Source organism: Phyllostomus hastatus, unplaced genomic scaffold (assembly GCF_019186645.2).
Source record: "Phyllostomus hastatus isolate PE091 unplaced genomic scaffold, TTU_PhHast_1.1 phas_contig_29, whole genome shotgun sequence".
In the NCBI taxonomy this organism is placed as follows: Eukaryota; Metazoa; Chordata; class Mammalia; order Chiroptera; family Phyllostomidae; genus Phyllostomus; species Phyllostomus hastatus.
In genome coordinates this window covers 19,087,477-19,110,983 of record NW_025333835.1, presented here as the reverse complement: position 1 = coordinate 19,110,983, position 23,507 = coordinate 19,087,477, and the positions used below count along the sequence as shown (strand labels likewise).

Sequence of the window (23,507 nt, the reverse complement as noted above, 5' to 3'; positions counted from 1 at the left end):
TAAATTATTCATCCAAGCCAAAGCCTTACATGATAAATAATTTTGGATGTAATTATTTCAGGATTTTCATTTTGTTTCTGAGCACTATTTACCTTCATCAATGTTTATCATAAATGCATATGCCCTTGATCAATCACTTTATGTTCATAGTGGCTTATATTTTCAAATAAATTATAATTTTAAAAATATTTAAGCTAAGTATTTTAAAGGGCTGACTTGATATAAAGAGAAGGCATATTAAGAAGATTGTAGGAATAAATATTTTATCCAAAAGTGCCTTATTCCAGCCTCTCATAGCTTTGAACAGATTATTTAAGACTTAGAACTTTATTATTTAGAATTCTTACCTTTTTGAAAATAAAGAGATGCTTGAAGGCATTTAGTTTTATTCTACACAGTTAGTTTGGGCATTATTATTATTATCATCATCATTTAAATCTATGATCAGGAAACTGAATTTCATCATTTGTCAGGGGTTACTCAATGGGCGGAACTGGTTTTGACTGTTGAGGTTCAGGCTGTGATTCTGTATTTCCCTTCACGATGCAAGGGCCATTTGTGACGGAGTTCCCTGCAGTTCCCAGAGAGGAGGACATTGTGGGCAGGACACAACTTGTTGAATGGCCATCGTAATGAAAACAGCGGAAATATCTGTTGAGACAATGAAGACTGCTATAGGGCCAATTTCGCTTGCATTTATATATTATGTTTTAATTGTTAAAAAATACAGAGTTTATCTGCTTTTTCCCCCATCTGTCAACTCAGTTAAATTTTCAGTATTATTTTCTCAACAGGTTAGTTTTTCCTTTTAATGTTTAAAACAGTCATGGTAGTTCTTTTATTCTGACACTGTCCATGAGAAACAGAAAGTTTTATGATTATGTATATTGTTAAATATTTTCATTGAATAGGTAGTTGGGTGTGTATCTGGTCTAAGGGTTATACTAAGTACTCAATATATCAAGTCAAATAAGAAGTGATTTCTGACCTGAAAGAACTTCTACATCTTATTCTGATTTGTCATTATTTTCTTCATTTATGATTGTGATTATAATTTCAGATAAGAAGCTAAAAATACAAGCTACTCATCCCAAAAAACCTGAGACAAACAAGAAACCATTGTAAAGTACCCGCCATTTTAGGGACATAGTAATTAAACCCTGAAAGGATAAACATCACTGTATCCCTGTTTATGTTCATGTATTTAAGTGGAAGTGGTAAAAATGAAGAGATCCTCAAAAACGCTGAAAAATCTGCTTCAATATCTTCTAGAATTTTTAATGTTAACATTATTTAGGGATTATGTAATTTGTATTTACCGGAAGAAAATAGGAAAAGTGCAGGAGGCTACTTCTGGAGAGTTATTATGTCATATTTTTGCATGGGATTATCAGAAAGTAGGGCTATACATTGCAGCTTCCCAGGATCACCCATGTAGCCATGCATGAACTACCATGTCCCTTACTGGAGGTCTCCCCTGGGTGTGTTGAATCCTTCTGTTATATTCCTACTGTGTCTGACTTTCCCCTTCCTGATATCTAACACATTTATAACAACTTGTTCCAATCCACTTGATTTACTAGATTGTAAGCCTTAAGAGTGGAGAGACTGCACTATAGTTGATCAACAAAATCCTCTTAGTAACTAAGACTGTTGGATAGAAAGTATTTATCTAGGAATTAACAATTTTTGCTAAATAGCTGAGTAAGGAGCTCTAGGGAATCTATTAAAGCTATTCTATCTCAGTATGTATTTTGCACATTTACAAATTCTTCTAATGGTATAGTTTCAGAAGTGTCTGTTTTAGAGGATTCATGATTTAGGCAGTTTTCCTTTTACTCTGTTTTGTGATGTCTATCTCTTGCAAGTAGTTTAAAGCCTAGTAATGAAATTTGTGACTAGAAGATGTTGTAAGATTTTTGATGTATATCACTAAAATAGATTTAATCTCTGGTTGTTAATTTCCAATTTCTTCTTTCACCAGAAACACCCTGGTGGTACTTTTTGTTTTAACAATGTTGCTCTGCAGACATGAGGAGAAATTAGTGCATGTGGGAGTCAAATGGCCAGGCTCTTGCACTGAGAGAATTTTCTTCTCTGAGAGTTTCTCGGGAACTGAAGTTGGTTAGCTGCCGCATTTGATCAGTTATCACCCAACCTGCAGTTCCAGTGAAAATCTCCAAGAGTTTCCCATCTATGAAAAGTTAGTGATCAAATAAGACAACTGAACTGCATTCTCTATGTGCCTTTTCAGTCTGTGAAACCGAAGATAAGATGCCTTCTGTAGACATTGAGCTCTATGATCTATGCCAGGAAAGGTACAATAATTTTGTAATTCCCAAAGTACCACTACCTGTCTTTCCCCATCAGTCAGTCAGGCTAGGGCATGGACTAGATCAGAATTATTTTGTGGTATGAGCAACATTTCATTTAATCTTTTTGAAATTAACTCTTTAAAATATGTCCCTAGAAGTGCCAACATTAGTTTAAATCATTGTAAACTACAAATTAAGATGTCTATTTAATGGAGAACCCTTAAAAGGTTATGTTTTAATTTTTCTAAAAAAGAACAAAGGACAATTATAAACCAAAGCTTACAAATTTATACATGCAGAAATGTTTTTGAAATGCATATGGTTACACAAATATAGAAGCTCTCAGGGCTAAATATAAGAATGATAGTATATGAGTACTGCTGTCACATATACACACAAACACATTAAATAGAAGCAAAATGCAACATAATATAAAACTATGCTGTTATCTTTTAAATTCCTTGAAAATGGCCTGAAATTCTCCACTTTGACTAAAAAAAATTGTCTACTTGGTTTTCCTGTGTACTCCTCAGAATTTTAAAAATACACTTTACTTTTAGAGCAGTTTTAGGTTTATAAAAAAGTATACACAATTTACAAAGTTTCCACACACACACACATATATATGAATATATAAGTATATATATGTATATATAAATAAGTATATATAAATAAGTATATATATATATATATATATTCTTTTTGAGCAGTTTCTCCTATTACTGTCTTGAATAATTTGGTATATCTGTTATAATTAATGAACAATATTCATGTATTATTATTAACTAAAGTCCATAGTTCGCCTTGTTGTTAGCATTTTGTATTCTAATTTCTTTCTATATATTCCAGGTAAAATAATTTTTTGTTCAAATATTTAATTGTACTTTTTCCCATTTTATTAAGTACACACATTTAAAACATTTCTTTAAACAATAATTTTATTGAAAATAATTTATTCTAGCCCTGACTGGCGTAGCTCAGTGGATTGAGCGCGGGCTGTGGACCAAAGTGTCGCAGGTTCGATTCCCAGTCAGGGTACATGCCTGGGTTGCAGGCCATGACCCCCAGCAACCGCACATTGATGTTTTTCTCTCTCTCTCTTTCTCCCTCCCTTTCCTCTCTAAAAATAAATAAATAAAATCTTTTTTTAAACAAAGAAAATAATTTATTCTAGACTAGCAATTGACCCATCCTTTTAAACATTATGTACATAAGATAATATATTTTTGTCTTTTAAGGTCCTAAATATAAACTTTAGAAAACTTAATATATATATTTCTTCAACCTGCACGCTGTTTACTGTCCTTAATTTTAATGTACAGGTTAAATTGTTATGTATATATAGTAAGTTGCTTTTTGTAAACTTTTCATTCTGAAATCATCTTCCCATATTTGCCCCAGATAAAAATTAGAAGGACTTTGTGGGTACATGCATTGAATCTTTGAGTCAAGCAGACTTACAAATGTTTGCTTTCTTATCTTCAACCATTGGTTTGATTTTTGGATTGTTACTTTCTGGGTTGCTGTGTCCACATTCGGAACATATTTGAAATTTTGTCTTTTCAAAAGTAACCACAATTTTCTAAGTGCAACTCATTATTATACTGATGCTACATAAATCTACAGAAGCTTTTTTAATACAGGAGTTTACATTTGTAGACAGGGATCATAAATTATCCCCAGTGCACAAATAACTGAGATTGGTGACTTGGTAATGTTTTTGAAGAAAAGAATAAAAGCCACAGGGCAAGTAGTGATTATTACTGAGATGTAGGAGTGATTTTTGTTTCAATATCAGGCTCAAAGTCACAGTGACTGTCTGAAGTAATAGGTGGATATAAAGATTTTTTTTGAAAAGCACTCTAGCTAGTTTGACTTTAGAACAAAGGCCAATCTGTGCAGGAGAAAAGAGATATAAAATCTTACACATGTTTATTTCAACTGGGTAGTGTCTCTGTTTTTTTTTTTTTTTTGAGATCATTATAATGGTTCTGATTCTAGCAGAGTAGAGTAGGTAGTTACATATTTCATTTTTCAAAGCACTAGAGGCTTAAAACATTTCCCTCCAGCTTATCAGGACATCAGTGTTTACACTCTACTAGATAATGCTTCTTAATATTTTCAAAAATATTTTGAAATGTTTTTCATATTCAAATGATGCAGACGTACTGCATATGTATCAAACTTGTTTTTTAAGCTTTTCCTCTGATTTGCGTAATTCAAAACCCCTTAGGAAATCCATCACCATTCCTCTCATTCTCTAATACTATACTGCCTTCACTGTTCTTTCTAAATTTATGATCCAAAAAGAACATTCTTATATGTAAGCTGAGAATAAAACTAGAGTGATCTCTATCTAAAGAACAGAAATGATGCCCTTAGTTGAGAGCTGTCCTTCAGATTCGCCCTCTTTCCATATATTGGAGCTCCTCTTCTGTCATGGTTCTCAGAGAGAAGTTTCAAGGCACTGAATAAGATATGCTATATTACTTTGCAATCTCTTCTTTTTAATATGCTATTATTCACCATTAAGAATGGCTTTTAATTGTTTCAACAGCAAAATGATCACCAAAGACAAAGGTTATGATCATGTTGGCACCTGCGTCTGTGCAATGCACTGTTATGCAGGCTGTAAAACAACTCAAACACGCAAACTCTAGGATATTTTAAAATGTACTGCCATCACTGGTAAACTGTTTAGATTTTAAATACTCGCTCCTTGAAATACTTGAATAGATATTTTATACAATTTAGGTTTATTTAAAAAGCAGTTTTGTCATAATCACAATTTTATATGGTAGGTTCTTCACTCAATGAAATATCATTGTTAAAAAAGAAAATTTTTGTCACCAGATAATTCCATGTATTACATGGCACTAACTATTACCATGAAGAGACTGTTTAGAAATGTAACTTCTTGTAAAAGAATTTGTCCAATCAATGTTTCTCTCTCACATCCATGTTTCTCGCTCTCTCTCCCTTTCTCTCTAAATCAAGAAAATATATTCTCATGTGAGTATAAAAAAATCAATTTGTCTGCATTAATGCAGGTTTTCTCAGGTTCAATTGTTTGAATTGGATTTTTAAAATTAGTAAATAAAGCAAAGATCTCAGATATCACTGACAATTTCCTTGTCTAAGAGTAGAAGAAAATTCACATTCTAAGAGGTGTTAAGCATGTCTGTTTATATGAATTAGTTTGTGTGCAAGTTTATCATAGATGCATATAAATACACATACACAATTTTATGTATATGTGGTATCTATATTTTTAAGTATCCTCATTTTCTTCCTAACTTACTCTGAAAAAAAATAAATATGACTTGAATTTCTCATGTTCTTAATCAAAATTTTTGAACTGCCAATAATATTTCTATGAAGATCCTTTGAGAACTAAAAGAAGACAGACATAGAAAACCCTTGTCTTTCACAACACAAGTGTTTTTCACAATACAATTACAAAGGATAAATGAAGTTCTTAGTCACTGTTTTTAGTTTGTTAGTTAATAGAGACAGTGTTTAGACGATAGTCACCTGATATCAACCAATCTATCTATTGACTTATTGGCAGATTTTTTACCAGTGAGGCCAAGAATTCAGATGAAAGTCCAAGGATGCCTGTTCCTTTTATGCGTGGTCTATGCAGGCAAAGTCAGCCCTTTCCCTGCCCACACTGCTTACCCTTTCTCCATTCTGGAAAAGCAGTTCTCAAAGTGTGCTGCGCTTACAGGAAAGCCTAGAGGAGAGAATGCAACACTTGGTCAGCAGTATCATTGTGTTTTGTTCTGTACACAGTTCCATGTCTTCTAAGTGTAACCTGGAGTTTTGCCAATGTTTTGTAAATTGTGTTCCACTGTCCACCTTCTCCATGCGAATCACTTCATCCGTTAACCTGCTTATGAACATCTGGTTCTTTAATATGACTGTTTTGGGCGCTCCTATCATTTAGTGACTGTTTTATTCATAATTAGATGACTCTCTTCATCTACAAATCCTATGACTTATAGACTAGCAAGAGGCTCTTCCTTATTTTTGCTGAAGATGATGAAAGGCTCCACTTTCATTATTATCAATGGGCTGCCCAGGATAAATATATATTACAGATTCTAGGACTCATTCACTGTTTCTAGAACATTTTTTTAATTTTGTTTTTTATACTACAAAAATAAAACCAAAAAGTTAGATAAATAAAGTCAAACTGCAGTGTTGACACAAGATCAATTGGAACAGATCACATTACATTGTAAGTGCAAATTAACACTTCTTCATGAGGACTTTTAAACAACCCTATTGCACAGGAAGTGTTTCTTGGAGGATTTCTATGGCTCATTTCAATCCCTCTATTTGTGTTTCATTCTCTAACCTGGGATAACATGATCTGTCCACTAAAACCATGAATCGCTAGTTTTCATTCCTGTTAGGTCAAGGCCTGTTAGGCCTTGTTGAAGGGGGGCAATATACAAGGGAAGTTTAACATGTATGTACATGTGCATGCATGTATTCATGTATGTAATATATATGAATATTTAAACTCCATAAAGTTTGGGTTGTCTGCTAAAGGATACTTTGTCCTTAAAGAAAATTTGGCCTATTTTGGTTTTGTAAGTCTTATTTTGTATTAAGAATTATTCATTTGACTGCAGGGAATGCTAGGGAGATACCCATCACATCTTTGGTTATTACTGCTAATACTACCTGAGATGAATTCTTGAATCCTAGACACCAAATCAGACTATATTCCTGTTATTAATATTGACAGATCTGGCACATATGTTTCAGTGATTTTTCATTATCCAAAAAGAGACTCATTTTTTTTTATAGAAGACCTCATGCTCTATCATGGAATCTATATATTTACCTAATAACAGTGATACTTTGCCATAATTGCTAATTAAATTGCTGTGACTTAACATGTATGCTGATTTTGTAAATATGGTGAGGGGTGCTTCCTTTGTCACATAGATTTGCTTATACTAGAAAACTAAGTTACAAAGGACTTTTGCTGAGTCCTTTCTTCCCTATTTCTGTACATATAATTTATAGATACAAAAATTCTGCTCGTAGATTCAGGAGCAGCTGTTCCTGTTTAATGTAGTCATTTTATATTTTGTGTGCTCAGATAAAGTGCTGCATTCCTCCTGGGCAACATTTAACTGTGAGAAATAAGTTGAGGGTGTTTCTGATAGCAGGAACTAAATAAGAATATAAGAAGCAAAATAGCCAACAATGCTGACAATTCTTAATCCTCTGTGCTTGCCTTGGACCCGAGAGGAATCCTTAGGGTGGGGTGATGCCACTGAATGAAGAGGAATTTAATTCAAAATCTTTTCCTTTTCTCTGCTATACCTGCAGGGAGAATGATGCAGGGAAGAGGTTCCTTGTTATGTATGTTTCCAATATGTATATTCAAGCATCAAGGCTACACCCCAAAAGAGAACAAAGCATGTCCTTTTCCCTCAAGTTTCTTAAAGCTATCAATTATTTTTGCATGTGAAGAGAATGCTGTCTATCTTCCTCCAATCATACTGAGATCAAAAGAAAATGAAAATAAAATTATATTAAAGATTTCATCACGTCATTAATATGTTTTCCTTCCATAAACACTGTTAAGAAGTCTTCAATTCACTTTATAAAGTTTTAATACAAAAAAGATAGGTCCTTACTTTGAAGAAGTCATTTCACAAAATGTCATGTACAAACTAAACAGGCTGTTTAAGTTGATGTGAGTTTTCCACACACATTGAAACAAGATCCCTAAACTAAACATGCAGTTTAGTTGTGAAATTGGAACAAAAGGGGGATGGCTTTATCCCGAAATGAAATAGTTGCTTAGTGGCAGGTAGCGACTGGTGGACAGAGCAGTAAGTACACTAGAGGTGAATAGTCCCCATCCTCTGAAAATGCTACTCAACTTTATATGGCCCATTACCATCCTCATCTTAGTTTCTTTTTTTATAGATAACAATAGATATCATAGATAACTATTTCTATATCTAAACTATAAACTAGATATAACTATAAACTAGACTATACTATAAACTATAGTATATCTAAACTATAAACTAGATATAAACTATATCTATTTATAGATATCATAGATAACAATAAGAATATTTTAAAAAATAATTTTGAAGTTGCTGACACTTTTACAGCCATCACTAATGATCAGTGAATTTGTTACACATGTTTTTCAAAGACAATCTGAGCCTTCCCCTTTATCTCTAAATGTAAACACGGAAAAAGGAAAAACTGACAGCTGGCAGATTGTTACCATGTTTCGTTTTGCTACTTGCTTAAACCAGGGCTGCACTCTTGGCGACCTTCCTGCTGGGGAGACAGAGAACTTTTCCTATGGAAAAGCACCTTTGGCTGATGGATAATGATATTAATGTCTACTGCATACCCATTAGTTGTCCTAATTCAACTCTGGATAAGTTGCCTGCATCCAGTAAATATTCATAATATGCTCATAAAATGTCAAGTGTGTATGTTGTCAGTAAAACTTGCCGGCTTTGTTTTCATCAGTTCTTACAGAGTTGTTAACATTTTCCTAACTATCAAGATAAAAAAAAAATGTGTTTCCCAAGGATGTGCAAAGTGAACAATGATTCTGTTTTAAGTCAAGAATAGCAGGCCCTATGGATTCAGTTACTCTTCTATCTTTTTTTACGTTTTACTTTTCACAGATTAGGAATGGATTCCAATCCAAGGATGGCAACAGACCTGGAGGTTGTTTTGGCATGAACTGAGAATGCACTCCTCTTCCTTCTTTTATCTCCCCAGATTACTGTTGATTAACACTTTGAAAGTCTTTCATTCGTACACCCACCGACCTTGCCAGCATCTGCATAATTTGCAAGAGTTAGAAGGGGACCATATTATAACAAGGTGGCACAGCTGCTGGACAAAAGCACCTCAGAACTGACAGAAGAGTTTAATGAAACTCTACTCCCTAGGAAGTTGTGGGACATAGTTTTGGTCCTGTTCACCATTTTACTCCTAGCAGCTAGAATGTTGTCTAGCATATAGCAGCTGCTCACTAATTATTTATCAAATGAACAGATGAGTGAATGGGTAGTTCTATTTTATGTTGAAAATCAGAAAATGTGCAGCTTTTTTCCCACTGCAATTGATACAGACAAGTCACTTTAACTTATTTCATCTGAATACACATAACAGATTCTAGGAATAGATTATTCCTAAGTAATATCCATCTAAAAATAAAATCTACAATAGCAGAACCATTTTAATGTTAAGTACTTAAAAGAAAAATGAATAACTCAGTGTATCAGTTAAAATGATAAAATGACCCAGAAATAATTCTGTTCTTCAAATATTTCATTTATCACAAGTAAGTTTGTCCTTCAAAACTGCTCCTTATGTTTGGTAACGGACCTCTTTTACTGATAATTACTAAACCATAAACCCAGAATCTTTTCTTGATTTACCACTTTTGTACTCATCTCTCTAACATGAGTGAAGAAGAGTATGTATGAATTGATATTTTCCCTTCAGTTGAGCCTACAAGTAATATCAAATTAAACTATAACCATAGATTGCTGTGTGGGATGCCTTACCATCTAAACCACTAAAAGTTTTGCTCAATTCTGGTTTTATTAAGAGGAATTGTTGTGTACATTAATTGTAGATGGCTGGAGGCTATTGAGAAACTTACTATTTAATTGAATTGGTGGTTTTAGCTGAAAATGTGTTCATCATTTAAAAATTCCTCTTTGCAAAGCTTGCAAATACTCATAACTGTTACTGCAAACATTACAATTAAACTGTGCTCTCTTAAGAAAGATCAAAATGTTTCTAATTAATACTATAATAAATATTTTTATTAAATTTAGTTTTCAGTCTCTAGAATTTTTAGCCCTCTTTGGGGTGATTTCTCTGCTAATTTTAGAAATATATACAGAGCCTGGCAGAAGAAATGCCTGCTTGAGTGTGGTTGGTAAGGTAATAACATAGGTATAATAATTTATAGTTTTAATTTGAACGTTTCACCTAAAATGTCATATCGTGTGCTTGAGTGTGATATTGTTATGTTACAGAATTATGTACTTATGATTTTGTAGTAAACTGTTTTATAATAAAAAGGGGTGTTATTTCTGCTGGACCTTGAACATGTAGGTGTTATTCAAAAAACATATATTCTGCATTGGATTTAATGCAGAAATAAAGTACAAATCAGTTTGCATATGAAATTTTTACAAAATTTTGCCATTTTATTATTAGTAAATTCTGGCTGATATGTATGTGTATGCCTGTGGGTGTGTGTGGACTATATAGTGATTAGATGGGAAGATGATATATTATTTCTTAACGTGGTTAAAGGAAGTAAATCTGAATTAGGAATATTTCCTTTAAAAGATAATTAAAGAATTCTCTATTAATATAACTATATTTAGACAATACCAAATGACTTTTTTTCTATTTCTGTGATATCACTTTAAAATTATCCAGAGAATAATGATTTTAAATGTCAGTCATTAACTGGTAAATTTGTTTATTTGACTTTATAATAATTGGCTTAGTGTCAAATTCAGATAGTTATTTTGTCATTTGAGGAGAAAGCATGGATTTTTAATTACAGTCATTAAAAGGTAGTAAAGAAAATAGAGACTGAAAGTTAGAATAACAGAAAAAGTATAGAAAGAGTATCTGACATTCTTTAGCTCATGAGAAAACTCACCGTCCATCATGAGATTTTTCCATTCTCTTGGATTAAATTCTTATTTGTTATGAGATGAAGAGGAATGCTTAAAATTAGAGTGTTTTACTATTGCAAAGGCAATGCCTAATTAATTTGTAAAGTGTAATTAAAGTGTAGCCAAAAGAGTAAGATTTTAAAACACTTTGATTCCATGAGCAAAACCATACTACTTTAAATAGCTGATGTATGCATAGACAGATTAGTTGATACATATTTACATACGAAAGCACACTAACAAAAATGTAGATCCACTAAGCAAACCCTTTATTAACCTGAGTTTTACACATAACAGTAGATTACAAATATTTTCCATGTTAACTAACATAATTTTAAGTATTGTGAATAATTCCACTTTATATTACATAATTTATAAACTGCCTACTAAACATTTTACTTTTTTCTAAATTTTGCTATTTTACACAAAGACAAAATGAGCTTTACCTCTAAATTTTAACACACAGTAATTTTTCTAGATTAGTGGGTTTGGAAGTGTAAATTTGGATGTGAGTGTTCATTGGTGAATACTATTAAATAGCAGCAAGAAACACACAAGAGAAGCGTTCAAGGAATGATTGGCATATCCTTGGTGGCTCATTGTTTCAGTGCCTCTTGAAGAACAGGAGGCATTTGAATTTCCCCTCTCTTTGTTTTCCACTAACCTGTAAGAAAAAAAATATTGTACAGGTGTTTGATGATGTTTCTTAAAGCACACCAGTGTGACACTTCTCAGCTCGCAGGATCCTGGTCATACCTAACTTTGTATGCTTGGTCTCTTACGTTTGCATAGAGTACAGAATCTCCCGTGAAAGGTTGGTTCCCTTGGTCAGCATTCATATAGGCAGGCGGCCCTCAGAGGACACAAGGTGAAACAGCCTCATGAGTTACTTGTTCGAATCTTGTTCTCCCTTGGGGCAGCAGGGACCTGGAACAAACCTGTCAGTGATAAATCAGACGAGCAACTGTAACACTCATACCATTAACCAGACATAGCTGATAATAATAATAGTAATAGCTTTCCATGGGAGAAAATGGAATGGGTAAGAAATAGAGTTAGAAAAACAAAATGTAAGTGGAAAGTCTGAAATAGTCTCCTTATGATAACATGTGTTGTCCCAATTCAGTCAGGCAGGATTTGACTATATTTATAACCCAAATTGTACCTATTTCCATGGGAATAGCCAAAAACAAAATTCCCAGAAGCAATAAAGAAATAAGTCTTTCTCTTTCTCCCTTCAAATGTACCAACAATTGTACGTTTCTTGAAAGAATAAAGGAAAACCTTCACTTTCTTGAAGGAAAATCCATGCATTCTGCACTGTTGGTCTCCTGCATCCCTCACTCGCACCCAGGGCAGCTCCCTCTCAGAGGAGGCCCTGAGCTGAAGCAGCTGGGGCACAGTGCGAGGCCTGGCAGGACTCTGCACTTCAGGCAGCTCCCTTCTCAATAAAAACTCTTTTTCTATTCTGAGGTGAAGGAATCACAGCTTTCAAGCTAGCTAAACATTGACAGACACAGAGTTTAAAAGATAATATGTAGCTATAAATTTCAAGAAGTATAGCTACCTTTTATTGAGTAACTACTGTGTATCAAGTATTATATAATCTGTATTTTAGAAGAGGCTTGCAATACTCGTCTGGCAGAGGCACTGTTTTCTCTGATTTACAAAACTGGGGACTTGTTCAAAGAGATAAGTACTTTGCCATGGGCCAGTCTCTGCAGAGCAAGAGCACCCATCCAGGGGGTGGGGTTTTGCTCTTCACCGGGTGCTATTTAGCAAAATGTGAATAAGTATCATTGAGTCTTTGGTGCACCCACAATTACTGTTTCTTAACACTTTGTAGATCCTCATTCATTTGCATTTCAATTTATTAAAATCTCCTTATATCTACCTTGATATCTCAGACATTCTTCTACTTGCATGAGTCATTATGATGATAAATTAAATATTTATTTGCTTGCTGAGTTTTCTTAAGACCATCATATATGTGTTCCAATTCTTACTCCAAATGTATCATCACCCCTATATCCCATTAGACTGATAAATTGTACGCAATTGTGTGGGGGGGCTTCACCCGCAGGGCCCCCCCAACCCAGCCACCACGCAGGAGAATAAGTCTACCAAGACTTGATCTGCTTGGGAAGGAAAGATGGCTGATCTCTCAAACGAGAAGGGCCAGGAGCTTGTTCCTCAATGGGCTTTTAATGGGTTCATTTGCATAGAAATACAGATAAAGCTCATTAGTCATTGCCAGGAAGTAAGGATTAAACAATAGATAACGAAGAACTCTGAGGGCCTATTTTGAGTCAGGGTCAGATAGCCAAAGAGCTATAAAACTTTGAGGAACAAACTCACTTCTTGCTTGGACCCTTATCATTTAATTGAGAGTATTCTAAACAAAGCAGGTTTCACAGGATTTTACATATTCTTTCTTAGGCCTGATTGCCCAGGGAACCTGCCCTTTCCAGCACAGGGCTGCACCACCCTCTGTCATTGTTGCAGGCTTAGGTGGAGCAAGGGAAGTAAGGCAGCCAAGAGATTAGGAGACTTCTCGAAGACAGAATGAGGACTCAGGCTTTGTCAAAGCTGAGGGGTGAGGGCCCATCACCCCCTTTTGCTGTAGCCCCCAAAGTCCTTCCTTGGGGTCCTCCTACGTGATCGTGCCTGTTTTAGACAGTTCCCCCCTTGGGGAATCTTACCTGTCATTGGCTAAATGACCAAGCATTGGGGGCCAGTCATGGATGAAGTAAAGGAGCAGAAGTGGTGCTCCTGCCAGAGAGATAGGCTTTTTGTCTTTTTGGTGGCTTACGGTCCAAGGTCGTCCCCTCAGCCTTAGCCTTGGTGGGGGTTACAGCTTCTGAAACCAGGTAGGGTGGTTCCCAACACAATTGTGCCAATTAAGACTTAAACATCTTTGAATCAAATTAATTAGAAAATATTTTATAAGCCACAATATACAGTGTTTTATTGCAAATAAATGATATTAGAATCATAATTAATTCTTACTAATACAGTGGTAAAATCATAATATAGTATATGTGAGATTGAATCTGTTAAGTTATATTTTTCAAAGTTTTATGTGAACATTTTTACTTTTTATTGTTAGTGTAATCACAGCACTAAGCATTTAGTAGGTGCTCATAAGTTCTGATTTAACTGACCGTATTGTAAGAATAGCCAGAGTCAGCATACCTGGTGTGGTAGATTTGGGCATTTTTTAGGAGGAAAAAATACTGTAATTTAAGCAACATTAGTTATATTTAGAAGAGTATCGCATATAAAACTTTCCACTTTTTTTATTCTGTCATGAAACATACTTTTTAACAATTTGCGAGTCTTCAGGAAATGCTTTATAAAGGTCACAGAATCCTCTGTTCCATTGTTGTTCTCTTTTGTTTTCTACTCCCCCAATCTATAGCTCAGAGGTATTCCTCCAGAATAAGCACCAGTAATACTTTAGTCACTGAAATTATGGACTTTTTAGTAAGTCAGTCACTTTAAAAGTGGTGTGGGATAGTCATGTGTTAAGAGCAGTCTGGTCATTGTCCTTAATGTTGTGTTTTTGACAAAAGCATACCAATGAATTAAGGGCATATTGAAACAGAAACAAAAAAACAAACAAACTTGTATTATTGATTCCCCTAAAGGGTTAAATTCATGTAAGAGAGTCAAAACATTACAATAAAGTAAATGGTAGCATGACTTTCTTATAAAAAGTGAAATGCATTTCAGATATTAATATTCAAGTTTGGCTTATTGTATAACTCTTAACTAGGCACGTTTCAAAACCTATGGAAAGGGGAATGGTGGCACTGGGAGAGCTGTGCGTGAAGGTGAAATGTTCTACAACAGACTTAATTAGCACCATTTATGATTATAGCTTATGTGATATAGGCATCAGTTCATTAAAAATGTAATGAACTATCAAATCATTTTACACAGGTCATTGAACAGCAATAATGTGGTATCAGCTCTTCTCCATTACAACCCTGAGCTGGATTTGAACCAGTGGTTCTCAGAAAATAGGCTATGTTCAAACGCTAGTCTATAAAATGCACTTACACAGTAGCAGCATATCTAGCAGCATATTTATAGCATTTTTTTCTCTAACTGAATTTATTTTTCTTTGAAATGGATACAATCTATAAATTGTCTCTTGAAAAACACAAATTTTAGGTATCATAAAATGATTGCATTATGTTATATATTTATTATATGTTTTATATTTTATTTATATATTCACTGTTTTATTAACTCTAAGTGTAAGTGGTCACATGTGACATGATATTGAAAGGTCTTTTGGCTATTAACAAAGAATGAAAATTAGGCTTAATCAGACATATAGCACAAATTTACTACCATCATGTACTTCTGTAAGTTATAAATGCTTATATCAACCAGCTTTAAATAGTCTCATATCTCATGGATTATATCAACTAAGGGAATATTTACCAAGGGAAATATACAGCAATATGTGCTCAAATGGATAATTTTATTTCATTAAAACACTAAAATTTGTACATATAAATATATATGGAGGAAACCCCCACCCCGCAAAAATAGAATTGTCTTCTGGAGGGTGAGCCCCTTGTAGTACAGGCTTCCCCTACTAGGTCAGTGTTCTAGGAACCCATCTGTTTCAGTGTGCCCACTGGAATTGTTGCAAGAGGCTGCACTCAGCTTCAGTGATTTTTTTTTTTTTGAAGACTCTTTCAATGCATTTGTCCATGTCATGATGGGTGATTTATGAGTGCACCTGCCCACACTGCTCTGAATGAATGTTTAGCAGTGTGGTTTGACCAAAACATCAGGACCTCCCTGGCCCACCCTCCCTATTCGACAGGTCTTGCCCTTGCCCTTTGCCCCTTGCCCCTTGCCCCTTGCCCCTAGCAACTTGACTTTTTTTGTTTGTTTGTTTCCTTGGATGAAAAAAGTTGTGGAAGGGAACATTTTGCCTATGTGGAAGAGATGAAATGAAAAATGGCAGAAGCACTGAAAGGCATCAAAATCCATGAGTTCAAACACTGTTTTGAGGAGTGGAAAAAAATCTTGATAGGTGTATTGAAGGTGACTGAAGTTTAAACATTTAAGAATAAATACACAATTTTTATAAATAAAATAAAGTTTTTTGGGTCCCCCCTTATATATATATGGTCACTTCTGATAGTGACATTGTGCAAATAGGTGCCAAAGTGAGATTCCAAACATCTTTCAACTGGAATAATCTATAACAATGATTGGTATTAATATCTAGGCCAGTGGGCAAGAGTGATTTCATGGCAAAAACAACCTAAAAATCATTAAGTAAACAAAATGTGTTCATTCAAAAGAAATAGAATGTTACATTATATGTGTTTGTACATTTCTAGTTCTTTAAAATTTTTCTATAACTTTGGCAAGTAGGATATATATTATTTTTTGCCTTTCTTCCTAAATTTTCAACAGTTTACCATTAGTTTTTGTTTTTGAATCATAAAGGATTGAAATTCTTCCTTGTATTTTCTAAATTAGAAATTACATAGTAAATGGCAAATAATTGTCTAGCTTTGTTCGAAGTTTTATTTACTTCGCTTTTACATTGTATCATTAGATGAAAGTGTTTTTGATTTGTGTTCCACTGCGCCTCTGCCGTTCGGGCGGAGTGTTAACCAGCCTGTCCTGTGGTCTTCTTTGTAGTCGCAGCGCCGCGTTACGTTTCACCTCCCGGACGGTTCCCAGGAAAGCTGCAGTGACAGTGGTCTAGGAGACCACGAGCCGGTGGGTAGTGGAACGCTGATCTCACACCCTCTTCCTCTGGTTCAGCCACAGGACGATTTCTACGACCAAGCCTCTCCGGACAAGAGGACTGAAGCGGATGGCAACTCTGACCCCAACTCTGGTGAGTTCTTCCAAACTCGCCGGTGTAGAGTTCCTCTAGTCTTTTATTGTGCACTTGAGCTTTAAACAACAATGCTGGGGAATAAGTAGATGCATATCTGGGCTTCTTTTCTGGTTATGTTGTTGTTGTTGTTGTTGTATTTCTTAAATATATTAAGTCTAATGTGCGTGATATATATTGGTGTTTTGTACTAGTCTTAGCCTGTCCGTGACCGATGTTGTGCCTGGACCAGCACTGTACTGCTCAGTATCATTGCAAGAAGCCCTTCAGCAGTAACCATCAGGAAACTTTTTAAGAAATGCGAGTTTTTTTACTTATGAGACCTGGAGATCACACAGCACACCTGGAACCACACAAGGAGAGGGTGTGGAGGTGGAGAGAGTGAGCACAGGGTCTGGGGGTTGTGTTTCTATTGGGGTGGAAAGTAGGGCCCTAGGGGACGGGTAAACAAGCAAGTTGCCCAAATGGTCAGTTATTGAAATCCACAAAGATCTTAAAAACAAAGGGGCCTGCTTTGTGTTGTTTTCTCAACTGGTGGAGAGGTGGGAGCACCCTCTGTATTTAGTCATGTGTTGATTGGAGATAGCAGTCTTTGAAGTGGATGTCTCAGCAATCAAAGCTTAAGTCAGGCACTCGTATTATAGAAAAAAAAAAGTCAGGGCTTGCATTACAATTGGCTACTAAGTTATATGTTGCACCTTTATTTTAAACCATTAAAAAAGGAAACAAAATGCTGTAAGTATAATTCAGAAAGTTATTTGTTGACAGACATCTTGATGTCAAAGATGTTAAGGGCTGTGTTAACATGTGGTTGACAGAAGAGTTAAGTGGAACATAGTCAATGAAGAATAAGACAAAAATTTTCCTGTGAAGTGCTATTTTCCAGTGAAGACTTCACAAAGTAGTAATTTAGAACAAGTGTGAAGGTTGGTGGTAATGATTTTGGAGGGCCACTTTTTTTTCTATTTCGTTTTTGGAGGACTTGTGTTTAATCAGTATGCTGAGCAAATGGGATGACTGGGACGTACACCGTAGAACCCGTCCTCTCCACAGACCCACACAGCGCCTCAGAAATCACTGCCCATTCAGGGGAAGCCCGGTGAGACCTTTTCCTTGGCCTTTGGAGGGAATTTTGGACAAGTGTTATACCTTTTTCGGTCCTGTTATTATAAAAAATATCACTGACTAGTTTACTTTTATTAAAAATATAAGTACAACTTAATAAGTGTTATGGAGATTCTGAGGCTGCGGTAGAAATACTAAAAGGAGGTGCAAAGCACAAAAGCACTTTCTTAACTAGTTCTCTCATGGTGACCAGCAATTGTCTTCTCTGACTTCTGGGATTTTTAAATTGACTCTGTTTCCAGGATGGTGGTGGGGGAATCTTTTATGCATATGCACCCCTCAAACTCTGCCCCCGTAATAAATAGTTCTCTCTTCATTGCCGTGTAAAGTTATGTTTGCATCTCCTTTTTGCTGAGATTCCTCCCTACTCTAGCCAATGTTTTAGGAAGATCTAAGTATATTCCATACCCACTCTGTCTCTCCTGTCACGTCCTAGGTCTTGGTCTCATAAGGAAAACATAAGTGCATCTTTTGACTTGACATATCCAGAAAAACAGGTCATACCCAAAAAGACAACGTTTTATCACACAGCATTTGAGAGAGCTGGCTGACTATACTCAGGTTTTTTGGTTTTGGTCAGTCCAGGCACCACTGAATCTAAGTGGTTCCATGGAATCCACCTTCCCCAGGCTTATGTGAAAAGGTCAGATAGGCAGGCCAGCTCTTTCTAAACTGATTTTCTAGTCTCCAGCTTCCTCTTCAACTTTAAATCTTCCCTCATTGCCATTAAACCAAGGGGTCAAAACTGGTTTTTGACTACCTCTTTGAATGGGGAGAAGTTTGCTCCTCTTGCTTTTGGGCCTCAGCCAAAACAAAGACAGAAGACACCATTTGAAACATAAGTCTGATTAACTTAAGCTCCTCTAAGCCAGAACTTTATCCGATATATTTAGCCACTCACCGAATGACTTAGACCTAGGCGACAGCACTGGGCAAGCTTCCAAATGGGAGAAGATACAAGAGATTTTAAAGCGGGAAAAAAGGAAAAATAAAACAAAGCAAACAAGCAAACAACAACAACAATAACAAAAAAACCTTTAAAACCTGATTGAGGAATCCCCAGAGCTTTTACCAATCTAGTCACATGGACAAAGAGACCCCAGGGATGAAACACCCTTGCACACTCCAACATTCATCTCACCAGAGTGACTTCCCCCAGGAAAACCAGGTCAATAAAATGTGTTAAACCAGAACGGTGCTCCTTGGTGAAGAAAGAGCAAGGAGGAGCCCTGAGGCCCCTGGAGACTAACAGGGTTTTTTTTTTTTTTTTTGACATTTAATGGGACTTAAAATTTTAACCTCCTTTTAAAATGTCTGGAACAGAATTAATTAAAATAGCCTAGATATATTAAGAGATTCATAACTAAATGGTAATTCATATTAGGGTATTATTATGATATATTATCTTAAAGTTCTTCACTCACCTTTTGTAATTAACTCTTGAGTTAATTTGTGAAGTGAGGTACAGTATAATTGAAGCAGTAATCTCCAGTAGTAATAGTCTTGCTATTTAGATCTAAACTGTTTTCTTTGTCCTCAGTGGAGTTTTCTGCCTGTGGTCTAATAATCCTGGAAGAGCCATGATTTTGTAGCAATCACACTATATGCATATAAATCACACATCTGTATTTTCTGTAGTTATTTGGTATTGCATTTGTATGGATTCCTATTTTTTTCAAATATAATGATCACAAAAGATAATTAGCAGAGTAAGTCATATTTCCTTAAGAAGTGAACTTGTTAATATGATCATGCTCTCCATGTAAGATTCAATAAAACCGTTAATTCTGAGGAAATAGTAAGGGCTTTTTAATTGATGATTGTTATTTTTAATGAATGTAAGTAGACTGATGAAAGAATTTTACTAAGTTAAAAGCAAACAAAAACAGTTATATGATCAGATTAGGAACACCTTGTTATCACTAATTCAAAATTAAGTCTTCTTCTTGTCCTGCTGAGACTCATGAATTGGGTCACTTTTATGTCTGGTATTTCTTTTAATTGTTTCTTTTAAAGTATTTTCTATTGTTTAATCATGTGCAAAATTTCAGATTACATTTTTTTTTATTAAAGCCCCATCTGCTATATGCTTCTGAGTGCACTTGTATTGTGTATAAATCAGTTGGTAAAGTCCTTACTAAGGATAGTTTTGAAACCTGACGATACCTATGGGTAATACTTCAGGTCTACTTATGAGTCAAGAGGGCTAGTAAATGTTTAAATATATTGTTTATGGATCCCACATCGATATTGTAAGTCATATTATAAATACACTGAATAAGTGTATTTATCTCAAACTACTTAAGTATTTGAGGCAGAACATGAACGCAAGAGTTTCTGCCTCCACAGCTATGCTTTCACTCGTCAGAGAAACTACCTCAGTGCACATCTTTTAAGGCAGCATATAACTCAGTGCAGTCGTCGCTGTCTTTGAGTTTTAGATTTTGGGGCACTAATACTTTTTAAGAGGAAATTCGAGCAATTAGATATTAAGAAGATGAGTTGGTTGAACATTTGCAAGTTAGATGAACATCTTGTTAAGAGACTAGTTCTTTGGGTTTCCTTGGCATTGGGATAAGGAAAATTTAGACATTAGTGGAATCCACAGAGGTTTAAAAAGAGAAGTGCTTCACATACAGTTACATAGTTTGTGAGTCAAGAATGAAGCTTGTAGATGCCAACTCTTATTTAGTGCTTTTCTCAGTGGAACAATTTGTCCTATTATGTCCCTTATACCTTTTGATCAAAGAAAATCTGTATGATTCTATGATTAACTCTCTTCTTTCCCATAAATCTGAAGACTGCTTACTTTCTGCTCTCCATGAATAACAGTACCTGGCATGTAGTGGGCTAGAAATGTATGTTTGTTGACTAAATGAGTAAATCAGTAATTCACAAACAAAAAGAAATGCAGTGAGAAAAATTAACAGTGTTTTATCAAAATAAAAACAAAGGAACAAAAACTAGAAAATAATGTATCATGTTACCTGCGGTGATCTTTAGGTTCGAGTATTGATTTCTTTTAAATTGTTTGTATTTTTCACTATTTGATGATTATTTAAGATTATATTTTCCTTTTGTGATGAGGCAATATACATGAAAAGCACCTGACACAGAGCAGAGAAAAAGATTGTTATTCATATATATATATATATATAATAAAAATTATATTAACATTATTCCTGTCAGTCCTAAATATACAACACATATTTTGTCTGTCTAGATAGTATCCAGCCATGCACTGTGAAAAATAGAGACATTTATTGAAGAAGATACAAGATACAGGAAACATTGTTCATAGGACAATGATGCTTCAGTCCCCTTAAAAGTAGACAGTTCTCGACCTCACATAGTTCTCCTAATCGCCATCAGCTGCTCCATGGTATTTTTCTGAATCTCACTGAAGGTCTGAAATCTCTTCCCTTTCAAAGCTGAGTTTAGTTTTGGGAAAAGACAGAAGTTACAGAGCACCAAAGCTGTGCTGTAAGAGGTCTGAGTTACCTGAGTAATTTGATGTTTTGCCAAAAGACTCTGCAGATGTGATGCCTGAGTGGGCACACTGTGGTGATGAGGCAGCCAGGCACCAGCTGTCCTTAGCCGTGGCCTTCTGAATCATCCCAGTAGATTCTGTGGAGAAATGTTCAAGCTTAATGCATAATTTGATGCAGATTTCTTGCTTTACTCACTCATTTTTAAATTATATTTATTGATTATGCTATTATAGTTTTCCTGATTTTTCCCCCTTTGTCCCCCTCCAAGCTGAAACCCCACTCTCTCAGGCAATCACCCACCATTGTTCATGTCCCTTGGTCAAGCATATAAATTCTCTGGCTACTCCATTTCCTATACTGTATTTTGTATCCCCATGACTATTCTGTAACTACCTATTGTACTTCTTAATCCCCTCACCTTTTTACCCATCCCCACACCCCTCCCATCTGGAAACCATGAAAATGCTCTCTGTATCCATGACTCTGTCTCTGTTCTTGTTTACTTAGTTTGTTTTTTAGATTCAGTGGTTGATAGACATATTTTTTGCCATTTTATTATTCATAGTTGTGATCTTCTTTTGCTTAAATAAGTCCCTTTAACATTTCATATAATAATGGTTTGATCATGATGAACTCGTTTAGTTTTTTCTTGTCTGGGAAGCTCTTTATCTACCCTTGGATTCTAAATGATATCTTTGCTGGGTAGAGCAATCCTGCCTGTAAGTACCTGCTTTTCAAGACTCTGAATCTCTCTTCCCAGTCCCTTCTAGGCTGCAAAGTTTCTTTTGAGAAATCAACTAACAGCCTTATGGGGACTCCCTTGTAAGAAACTAACTTCTTTCTCTTGCTGTTTTTAAAATTCTCTCTTTATCTTTAACCTTTGGTATTGTAATTATGATGTGTCTTGGAGTGGGTCTCTTTGCATCCATCTAGTTTGGGACTCTCTGTGCTTCCTGGACTTGCATGTTTATTTCCTTCACTAAATTAGGGAGTTTTCTTTCATTATTTTTTCAAATAGATTTCTAATATCTTTCTCTTACTCTTCTCCTTCTGGCACCCCATGATGTGAATATTGTAATGCTTAAAGTTTTCCCAGATTGTGCTCACACTGTCCTCACTTTTGAGAGTTGTTTTTCCTTGTTGTTGTTCTGATTGGTTGTTTTTTGCTTCCTTATATTCCAAATCATTGATTCGATTCTCAGCTTTATCAACTCTACTGTTGTTTCCCTGTAAATTTTTCTTTATTTCAATTAGTATATCCTTCATTTCTCACTGGATCTGTTTTTTTTAAAATAAAAAATGTTGGAAGAGTGAGAAAAAGATAATACAAATTTACAGTAACTTGCAAGATAAAAAAAAGGACAGAAAAGCAGAAGATGTAGTGCAGGAGAGATAAATTTGGAGTGGAAAGAATAATATTAGGATGAATGGAAGAGAAACATAAGGGATTGTGAGATAAAAATAATAAGAATTGAAAAATAAAATGTCACATAAAACACAAGATAAAATCAATCAACCAACAACAGCCAGATAAGCCAAACAAAACCAAAGCAAAAACAAAAACAAAAACAAAAACAAAAACCTCTTGTTGGTTTCTAACTGGCCAGACCAGTTTTCCTGATCTTGCTGGCTTCAGCTGGCTGAGGGACCTTTGAAATGCTTCTCTCTCTCCCAGCCAGATCTCAGCAAGTCTGTCAGGTACCTTGGGTGCTCCCGAGCACACTGGCTCTCTGGATCTCACTTCCACGTTCTTCCGGGCTCCAGGGTCCTGCAGGGTTCCAGCTCTATGCTCTCAGGAGGCACCCGCGATGTTTTGGGATTCACTGCACCCTCCCTGGGGATCGTAAAAGGGTGCACCCTTCCCCCAAACTTTTGAGATTCGGGGTCTAGGATCGCCCTAAGCGCCTTGGCTCGACTCTTCCAGGTGCAAAGCGCCCGAGAGTCAGTCTTCCCAAAGGTGCTCGAGCCAAGCCGTTTCCAG

At 35.4% G+C, this 23,507-nt stretch overlaps 1 protein-coding gene across 5 annotated transcripts in view; it reads left to right on the top strand.

The window, feature by feature from the left end:
* Positions 1-23,507, top strand: part of PCDH9 (protocadherin 9) — an 875,477-nt gene that overhangs the window by 542,837 nt on the left and 309,133 nt on the right. For 3 of the 5 annotated variants that reach the window (XM_045839019.1, XM_045839018.1, XM_045839017.1), the window contains one exon: positions 16,709-16,910. In XM_045839019.1, coding sequence (XP_045694975.1) covers positions 16,709-16,910 — 202 coding nt within the window. The remainder of the gene's footprint in view (positions 1-16,708; positions 16,911-23,507) is intronic. The other 2 variants (XM_045839021.1, XM_045839020.1) reach the window with 1 other exon arrangement.